General features: G+C 42.9%; 1 protein-coding gene across 2 annotated transcripts in view; it reads left to right on the top strand.

Annotated features, from left to right (window-relative positions):
• The first annotated feature begins 240 nt into the window (after positions 1–240).
• The window catches only part of Sp3 (Sp3 transcription factor), a 52,786-nt gene continuing 42,653 nt past the window's right edge, over positions 241–10,373 (top strand). The window contains exons 1-3 of one of the 2 annotated variants that reach the window (XM_078017619.1): positions 241–939; positions 1,554–1,693; positions 2,123–2,248. In XM_078017619.1, the coding sequence (XP_077873745.1) occupies positions 933–939; positions 1,554–1,693; positions 2,123–2,248 (273 nt within the window). In that variant the 5' untranslated portion in view covers positions 241–932. The remainder of the gene's footprint in view (positions 940–1,553; positions 1,694–2,122; positions 2,249–10,373) is intronic. The other variant, XM_078017620.1, reaches the window with a different exon arrangement.

Below are 10,373 nucleotides of genomic sequence, written 5' to 3'. Positions count from 1 at the left end.
AGAATTAAAGATCTCTTCCCATGTGTGAGGTGACTTGCGATTTCTTTTTGCTTTAAATGCCTGCCTCCAGGGTGGGAGACGGTTGGAAACCTGGGTCTAAGGGGGATGGGAATGGGATGGCTCCGACTGTGAATCTGAGAGCTGCAAGTGTGAGAAAAAAAATCCTCCTCCAGCCTCGGAGGGGGTGTCTCCCCCAATACCAGCTCCCTCCCCCCGGGCTCGTGGGGCGGGTCTGGTTTGTTCAGTAGCAGCAGCGGCCGCAGCAGAACCCCGGGGCTGAGCGGCAGCGGCCTCCTGGCAGCGCGGGGAAGCAGCGGCTCCAAGACCGCGAGGCCCTGGGGAGATCCCACCGAGGCTGCCGCCGGCATGGAGGAAACGTCGTGCGGAGCCAGAGCCAGCGAGGAAGGATTTCCTTCCCAGCTCAGCGCCCCTACAGGTTGGCGGGGCCTGCTCCGGGCATCAGCGAGGTGGAAGAGGCCTGCGCCGTGGGCCTGGCATCGGCAGCCGGCGAGCGAGGCGGGCACAGCGGGATAACCGGCGAGCCGTAGCCGCTCTCGGGAACCTACGCCGCCACGGCCGCTCATTGTCTCTCCCCTTCCACCCGGGGGGCAAACAGGAAGCGCGCCGCTAGGCCGAGCGACGGACGGGTACCCGGACCAATGAGCATAGCCGACAGAGAGCGTGGCAGCGAATAAGCGCGGAGAAGAGGGGCGGGACTTCCGGGCGGGCTGTCACCCTCTTCCCCCCTTTTGGGCTGGAGGCTCCACCTTTTGTGTTTCCCGCACAGTCAATCAAAATAGGAAAAAAAAATCCCCGGACCGCTCCGGCCGTGTCCGCCGCCGCTTCCCGCATCCTCTCCCGCCGCCGCCGCCTTCGCTCCTCACCATGTGTAAGGCGGCGGGGAGCCCCGCCTGAGGTGCCCTAAACACACTATGACCGGTACGTAAAGCCGAGAGAGAGCAACCCTTGCTGCCGCCGCCGCTGCCGCCGACCACAGCCAGCTCGGGGTCGCCGCCGCCGCCGGTTCCCGGCCCCGAGCGTGCGACCGAGTGTCTGTGAGAGGCAGAAAGCCGCACTCCCCTCCGCCTTCTTCCCCTCCCCGCCAGCCACTGTCCAGCCCTCAAGCCCCAGCAACGCCGTCTCCCCGTCGGACCCCTGGGCAGGCGGCCGGGTCCGCCGAGAGCGCATCCCCCTGTGTGCGGGCGCGGGCGGGCGTGTGTGAGTGACTGACGGTGCGAGAGGAGCGAGCGCGAGTGAGAGCGAGCGGCGCGAAGGGAAAGGGGAGGAGAGGAGAGGAGAGGGGGCAGGGGCAGCGCGGGGAGGAGGAGGAGGAGGGAAAGAGGAGGAGGAGGGTTACAGCCGCGGCGGGCGGGGGCAGCAGCAGGAGGGGAGGAGGGAGCCGCCGCGCCGCCGCCGCCGGGGGGCGGGTGGGGGAGGGGAAGGGGCCTCGGTCGGGGCTCGGAGTAATTTCGCCGCGGCCCGCGGGCCCCCCTCCCTCTCCTCCACCCGCCTTCCTCCCCACCCCCACCCCCCCCCCCGCGCTGTGCCTGCAGCTCCCGAAAAGCCCGTGAAACAAGAGGAAATGGCTGCCTTGGACGTGGACAGCGGCGGCAGCGGCGGCGGCGGCCACGGCGAGTATATGCAGCAGCAGCAGCACGGAAACGGCGCGGTGGCGGCGGCGGCGGCGGCCCAGGTGAGGAGCGGCTGAGCCCCGGCCCGGCTCCCCCCTCGCGCCGCTTTCTCCTCCCCTCGCCGCTCCCCTCCCTCCTCTCCCCTCCCCTCCCCCGCCCCGGGAGCTGCCCGCCCGAGGCGCCAACGCTCCGACCCCGCCCGCGCTCCCCCGCCCGCCGCCTTTTTGTGCGTGTGTGAGTGTGCGCTCCCTCCCGGGGTGGGTTCCGGGCGGAAGGTGGAGGCCCGGCGCGTAGCCCGCCGCCCGCCTGCCGCGGACGGGGCCGGTGTGCGTGCGAGCGGGAGGAGAGCCGAGGAGGAGGAGGAGAGCGCGGGCTGGCTCGCCCGGGCGCAGCCGGCGAGGACCGAGCCGCACTTCCTGTGCGAGCGGCGGCCCGGCCCTAACCGCCACCCCCTCCCTGTCTCCCTCTCTGAACCCGCCCATCGGGGGTAGGACACTCAGCCGTCACCGCTTGCTCTGTTGGCCGCTACCTGCAGCAAGATAGGGCCGCCATCGCCGGGCGACGACGAGGAGGAGGCGGCCGCCGCAGCCGGGGCCCCAGCCGCCGCCGCCGGAGCGGTAAGTCCAGCGCGCGCGGCCCGCCCCCGCCGCGGCCCTGCGCCCGCCATCCCGGGCCTGCGCCGCGCCAGCCCCAAAGGCCTCCCGGGCGCCCGCGCGGCCGCGACACGCGCGGGTCGCGGAGCCAGGGCTTCTTTCTTGCTCTGTGTATCCCTGTTTGGATCCCAAGTAAGCACAGGCTTTCTCGAAATTGTCACTGTGGTACCTTGCTGAAAATTCTCAACAAAATGAAGTCTGAGAGGGCGGGGGTAGAGGACTCCAAAATGGATGTTTGAGCAATTCATATCTCTGCTGAAAACTCCTTCGCTGAACACTACATTTTCAAACACAGCCTATCGGCCATAGATAGTATCAACTAGAAAGGCAGTGTTTAGTTTCTAGAATTTTTGAGTCTGGAGCGTTTTCTGCTGGAAGTTACTAGATCTTAAACTGATTTAAGTCGAGAAGGTTTAATTTGAACTCTGTATGCAGGAATGAACACAGTGCTTTTTTTAAGTGACCTTTCAAATGGTTGAATTTTACTTTTTGCAGACACTACAAATTTGTACTAATTTTTTCTAAGCGTGGTAAATGAAACGTCCGTTTAGCAACCGTTGAAATTTGCAGTTATTTATATAGTACTTAAGTTTTTGAAATTGAACACGAATATCAGTGTTAGAAACAAGTACAGGTGAAGAATTTTATCTTCATGTTCGTTAATGCATATCATACAGTAGAATTTGGTTGGCAAAACTTTTTTTCATTGTATTAAATGACTGCTAGTTCTATAGGATGTGGTGGGTTTCTTTTGGAAGTGTTTCTAGTGTCTGGGGAATGGGGAGGAACTGGCAGTGTTAGATGGTGTAAGACAAAATTAGTAACACATTGTGGAGTATTTTTTACGAATTTTATATTTGTTTGGATCGTTGCTGTTGCTTTAGTGTAACCTGTACATGTGTGCATTTGTTAAAATAGTTGAAACGCTTCTCAGTCTAATTTTTTGTGGATTATAAGAATTAATTTGTGGTGGTGGGTTTATTTATTTATTTTTTGGTACTGAAGATTGAATTCAGGGGGCCCTTTTACCACCAAGCAACATACACACACGCACACACACACATATATATTATATATATAAAAATTTTGAGATGGGGCCTTGTTAAATTTCTGAGGTTGACCTCGAACTTGGAATCCTCCTGCCTCAGCTTCTCTTTTGGAGGTATTGGCCACCATGTTGGCCTGAGTTGAATGGTCACTGTAAAAAGAAAAGTTTGATATTTGGTATAGTGAATATGTAGGCATTACAAGTTTAAGCTAATGCATTGTTAAGTTATATTTGGAATTTTAGTGCTTCAGATTATGCTATGGGGGATGTAAATAGATAGTCTTAATGTCTTAATTGTGCTTTTTTAAGTAGATTAAAGCATAAAAGCATAAAATCATGTTTGTGAGAAGCATTGTTATTTAAACAAATCTGTGGATTGGCAAACCAGTTTTTTAAAAGTATATTCCTCCAGACCCCAGAGTGTCAAAACACATTAACTGTTTATAAACCACTGCACAAGTAAAATTGAAAATTAGACTTCTTCTACTTTTTAAGTATTTCAAATAGGCCAAAATCTTTTTCCTAATTTGCCAGATTTACATATCACCTTATAGATGGGGGAAGGGAGAAGTGAAGAATGAAGAAGGAAGTTATGGGTGAAAATGTTATGTGTTAGTCTCAAGCCTAGGATTAGAATACTGTCTCCAGTTGTTTCCATGTCTCTTTAGATCTTCTCTGAATTATCACATAAGCACTGACAACACATTTACCACCCCATCTTAAATAGAATCATTCTGAGATAACTGAGATTTATCAGACACCTCATAATTTGGCAACCACAATAAAATGAAAATTAGTTTTTTTTCAAAATAGAATTTTGTACATTGAAAATTAGTTTTGCCGGCAAACCCTTAGGACATGTATGTTTGGCACATCTGCATAATATTTTTCACTTTGAGTAAAGTTGATAAGTCTGGCTTAGATGTTTGCCTTAGCAATAATAAAGATTTTTTTCCAGTTCATGCCCCCCCCCCATTAAAAGTGAACTTAGATGCAGGGGCATTTGTGCAGTCCTATAATCCCAGTGGCTTGGAAGGCTGAGGCAGGAAGATTGCAAGTTGAAAGCCCAGCCTCATTAATTTACCAAGTCTCTGAGCAATTTAGTGAGTCCCTGTCTCAAAATAAAAAGGGTTGGATATGGGGCTCAGTGGTTAAGCCCCCCCCTGGGTTTAATCCCTGGTACAAAAAAAAAACAACAAAAAAAAACCGGACATAGATAATAACCTCATTTTAGTTACTTAAATTTCTGGGAATCATGAGAAATCAGAGAGTGTTTTTGTAGTTGTGTTTTTAAAAATTTGTGGAATAATTTTAGATTTACAGGAAAGTTGAAAATAGAGAACTGAAAATTACCTTGTACCCTTCACCCAGCTTCTCCTCATGTTAACATAATTGTGGTACATTTATCAAAATTAGGAAATTAACATTGGTATAGTAATAACTAAAGTAATTACAGGATTTATTTGGATTTTGTCAGGTTTTCCACGAATGTTCATTTTCAGCTCTATAGGATCTGTCTTGCAGTAACCACATTGCATATAGTGGAAATATACATATACAGTTCAACATTATGCCAGTTTAGCTTGATATTTCAAGATTTCAAAGGGCCTTGAAAGGCAATCAGCTGCACTAAAGATTTGCTTTAAAGAATATGAATTTGGAATTTGTTAAAAGTGTTCTTACCTATGTATAATGTCCCAAAGCATGGATTCCCAAAGATGGAAGCTGAGCTCTTTTATACTTTATTACTAAAAATGTCTGGAAATTAAAAAAGTACACCTATATGCAAGTATTAACTTGTGCAAACTACATTTGTGTGAACTTAATGGATTATTTATATGCCTATTTCATTTGTACTGTAGTGAAATAAACTGAACAGATAAATATTATGAGTCATTGTCTGATCTTTGGTTTAAGTTGTAAATTTAGTGTTCATTAGTTTAGCACATAAATGTTGGTGAACTAAAATAAATGAATAGTAGCTTATTTCAAGAAAAGGTTATTATTCCTTTTTGTAAGACCTACAGTATCACTGTAATTAATTTATTGAAGTCTGTTTGAGTTCTATTACTTTCCCTTTAAGGTTTCAACCTGCGTATTTGCTTAAGAGTGGTTCTTAGTTTGATTCCACTTTAGCTTCACACTTGTTCTTGTTTTCAATTGTGTGTGTGTAGTGTTGCTGGGGGTTGAACCCAGGGCCTTGTACATGCAAGGCAAGCACTGTACCAACTGAACTACCGGCCCTATTTCTGGCTTTTTATATAGCCATCTGTGGGGACTGAAAAGTTAATTATCCTTTCAAAATATTAAGCAATAAATGGTATGAATTTTCTTTTCCCTTTCCACAGGTATCTTCTAAGAAGTTTCATCCTTTTTTTTTTCTTTTCTCTCAATCCCATCCCCCTCATTTTTATACACAATTGCATCCTAGTATGCCTTTGTAATGAATTTGTTATAGTAACATCACTGCTGGTACCAACCTTTGATGCCCTCCCTTCCGCCTAGGCTCCTGTAGTTTGGGGTCCTCTTCATTTTGGGCTTGTGTTTATATAGAGAGGGACACTTTCATGGCCAAATGATATTTTGTTAGTTGTCCAAAAAGAATACTAGAGTTACTAATAAAAACACTGGACTTTTCTTTAATTTGTAAGTTCATACAGGGGGTTATCTTATACCTAAACCAATATTAATTCTTGTCTTGGTTATGGGTGTTTGTTTTTAATACTGGGGTTTGAACCCAGTGGTGTTTTACCTCTGCGCTACATCCCTAACTCCATTTATCTATCTGTCTAGTGCTGGGGATCAAATCCAGGACTTGTGCAAGCTAGGCAAGTGCACTACCGCTAAGACACATCCCTAGCCCTATTTTTATTTTATTTTATTTAAAAAATATTTTTAATTGTAGATGGGCACAGTGCCTTTATTTTGTTTATTTAGTTTTGTGTGGTGCTGGGGATCTAACCCAGGGCCTCACACATGCTAGGCAAATTCTCTACCACTGAGCTAAACCCCAGCCTCTTAGCCCTATTTTTTAAAAATTTGAGAGGATCTAGCTGAATTGCTGAAGTTGCTCTTGAATTTCAATCCTCCTACCTCAGCCTCCAGAGTATCTGGAGTCACAGGTGTGTGCCACCATGTCCAGCAGAGTTGTGTTTTTATGTCTGTTTCCCTTTGATTCTCGAGCACTTCCAATAATTCAACACAACATATTATAATGTTTTTGGTGGCAGATGACTTTCTAATTTATCCCTTTCCTATTATTTATTTTACATTGTCTCTTAGTGAGATAAAGTTTCGCTGATGAAGTGTATTTTGCAAAATGAGTGGACTTAGAAAACTTTAATTTGAAATATTTGGATTTTTTTTCGTTGTGGAATTATGGAAATAACAGGTTTTAAATGAACTTACAGCCCTTTTAGAAGGTTCTAATACCTCAAAGTTGATTTTATTGATCCATTTTTATCATTCTATTTCTGTCATTTTCTTTGCAATGGTTTAAGGTAAAATACCAGTAATTATTCATTCAATAAATTATATATTGACCTTAATTTGTGCCAGCAATTGTGGTAGCTATCTAATGGAGGCTTTTTCTAAATCTTTTCTTTTAATCTTAGTAATCACCAAAACTTGGGATTTTGACGTGCTCTAAAGTTTATAAAACTTAATATTTTCTTTTTGGTTCTCTTGACCTTTCCTGCAAGATAACATTTTGCCCATTGTGAGCATGTAAGTTTTAGTTGAAATCAAAGTTGGATTTGGTGATACCCCCCGCCCCCATTCTGTTTAAAAAATCTGTTTTACAGCAGATTTTAAAAACTACATATCTGCTGCATAAAATATTTGTTTTGTTTGCCTGAAATTTTTGCTTAAGCTATTTGTTGCTGCCTCCCATCTTTGGGCTTCACAGATTTTTAAAAATATATTCCTTTTACCTTGGGCTTATTCACAGAAGTTCATAATGCTTTCTCATTTTGTCTTGGAGATTTTGCTTTCATTTAGTGACCTGTTTTGCTAGGGAAAATGATACTACAGTAATTTATTTATTTTTGTTATTAATTAAAAATTTTTTTTTGTTGTCAGTGGACCTTTATTTTATGTATTTATTTACATATGGTGCTGAGAATTGAACCCAAGCCCCCACACATGCCAGGCAAGTGCTCTACCACTGAGCTACAATCCCAGCCCTACTGTTTATTTAGTTTCTGCAAAGGGGATAACTTGGGCATATTTACTCAGATTTGTTACTTGAGTGGTTGTATTTTCAAGGAATTTCTTGACTAGAAATTGGTGGTTGAATATCTTTGTCTCAAAAAATAAAACTGTAGGTGCCATAAATTTGACATTTTTTTAAAGAAAGGAAAGTGGTCAGAATGCCAGTATTGTAAAATTGATTTATGCATGAGCTAGTATATATATTTTTTAATTTTCTTTTTGTAGTTGTAGGTAGACACAATACCTTTATTTTGTTTGTTTTATATGGTTCCTGGGATTGAACCCAGTGTCTTACACATGCTAGGCAAGCACTCTGCTACTGAGCCACAATCCTGGCCCTTCTTCCTTTTCTTCTTCTTCTTCTTCTTTTTTTTTTTTTAATATTTTTTAGTTGTAAATGGATCTTTCATTTTATTTATTTATTTATATGTGGTGCTGAACATCAAACCCAGGGTCTCCCACATGCCAGGCAAGTGCTCTTACTACTGAACCACTACTCCAGCCCAAGATAGTATATTATTTTATTTAAAAAACTTGTAAATTGGGGCTGGGGATGTGGTTCAAGTGGTAGCCCGCTTGCCTAGCATGTGTGAGGCCCTGGGTTCGATTCTTAGCACCACATAAAAAAATAAATAAAGATATTGTGTCTATCTAAAACTAAAAAATAAATATTAAAAAAAACTTGTAAATTTAATTCAGGCTAGAAATAGTTAATAGTTGATTCTCCAGATAAATAATAATCTTAAGGTAAAGATTGGATTTTAGACTTACTTTTTAGTATATAGACTTTAAATATCCTTAGTTTACTTAAAATGCCAAAAGGCTGAAGTGAAACATGAAAGATGAAATAAAATTTTAATTTTGATACCAATTGAAGTTGAATGACATGTGACTTTAATATCTGGTGCTTCATTTTCAAATTTAAAATCAAGTTTAACTATATAGTTTAATAAATATGTATTTTAAAGACAGATTATTTTAGTTCAGGCTTGGAGATTTGTACTGGGTCCACAGTTTCTCTGCCTTTAGTCTCTTCTGCCTTTCTTTTAGTCTCCTTCCTTGGACCTTAGTTTATCTTTATAAAATACAGATGTGATTGCACTTGCTTATTAAGTGTTTATAGCTGTCATTCACTATCTGCAGGACAAAGTCCAAGCCATGTAGTAGGATCTACAGGCCATTTATAGACCTTGATAAAAATGTCATTTTGTTCTCCCATTATTTTTGTCTATAAATAGGAGCCTTTTTGGATCTTGTTTTGAACTTCAAACTCAAAACTGCATATTATTCTTTTTCTATTTGTCTGTAATTATATTGTTTCTATACCTTTCTTAATGTCTCTGTTTCTGACAACAGTGAAATCTTACATATTTTAATACTTCAAATATATTGCAAGTGAAATCTCTCCAATCTTTATGTTCCCACATAATATTTTCATCAGGTGGCTAGTATATGCCACTTTTCACATTGTATTAGTTTGTGTATGCCTGCTTGGATGGAGTGTGAACCATTTGAATATAGGTTGTATTGTTTACTCATTCATCCTTATTCATTTTGGCAGCTATATTCAGTGTTTGAATTGAGTCATTAAACTATGGTTCATCCTTTATATATAAATAACTACAGAAAATTAAGGAGCTTCCTTAATTTTAGATTTTAGATCTTTTGCTATATTATTTGCATTAAACTTTATGGAATTTTATGGAATTTCTAAGTTGGGAAAACAGTATTTGTTTTAACCTTTTTTAATGGTTACAGACCCCCTTTGGGAATATGATAAAACCCTAGATTATTTTCTCCCTCCCCAACTTTGAAAAAGTTGCTATGGTCTTTTTATAGGATTTAGAAATTCCCTTGAAGCCCGGTTATATATCCTAGGTTGACAGTGCTAGGCTAGATGTGCTTTTATGTTCTTATTATCTACTGACATATGGAGTTAGAGAAAATTATAGATAGGTTTGTAAATAAGTGGAATAGAGATGGCTTGATTTTGATGGTGAGTAAATCATATAGGTTCCTATTCCCAGTGGCTTTATCCCTGTTATTAGTAGAGTCCAAGTATGGCATAGTGTTTAAGAACCTGAGTTTGGAGTTAGTTTTAGCCTAGTTTTAAATCCTGTCTTGGTCACTTGACAACAATGTGACTGTCCCTCGATTTTCTCATCTGTAAGATAGGGATGATAATAAATTCTATAAAATATAATTGTTTTAGCTGGTCAGGTGCAGTGGTGCACATCTGTAATCTCAGTGGCTTGGGAGGCTGAGGCCAGAGGATCGTGAGTTCAAAGCCAACCTCAGCAACTTAGTGAGGCCCCTAAACAATTTAGTGAGACTGTATTTCAAAATAAAATGTAAAAAAAAAAAAAAAAAGGATGGAGATGTGGCTCAGTGGTTAAGTGCCCCTGGGTTCAATCCCTGGTACCAAAAAAACCAAATGAGAGAGTCTTAAACCTTGTTACAGTATTTGGCATATAAAGAAAAGCTTAGATAATTTGCTTAAAAAAATCTACCATTTGACATTGGCATGCAGGATTTTTTTATTTTTTACTTTTTGACAGGGTCTTACCAAGTTGCTGAGGCTGTCCTTGAATTTGTAATCCCCCTGCATTTGCCTCTGAGGTCACTGGGATTACAGTGGGGCATCACTGTGCTGGGCCTGATATGGAGGGGTTTTTTTTTGCTTTCTGCTTTTTCTGCTGGCATTGTTCCAATGTTGCCTATGTGACCATATGGGTGATCCCAGAGATTTCTAGCAGGTTACAGCATACAAAACATATATGCCTGGCATTCTACTAGAATCTTAGAAAAGTAAGTAAAACCAAACCAAGT

Source organism: Ictidomys tridecemlineatus, chromosome 7, assembly GCF_052094955.1.
Source record: "Ictidomys tridecemlineatus isolate mIctTri1 chromosome 7, mIctTri1.hap1, whole genome shotgun sequence".
Taxonomy (NCBI): domain Eukaryota; kingdom Metazoa; phylum Chordata; class Mammalia; order Rodentia; family Sciuridae; genus Ictidomys; species Ictidomys tridecemlineatus.
Note: the sequence above shows the minus strand (reverse complement) of the source record. Positions and strands in the feature narration are given on the sequence as shown.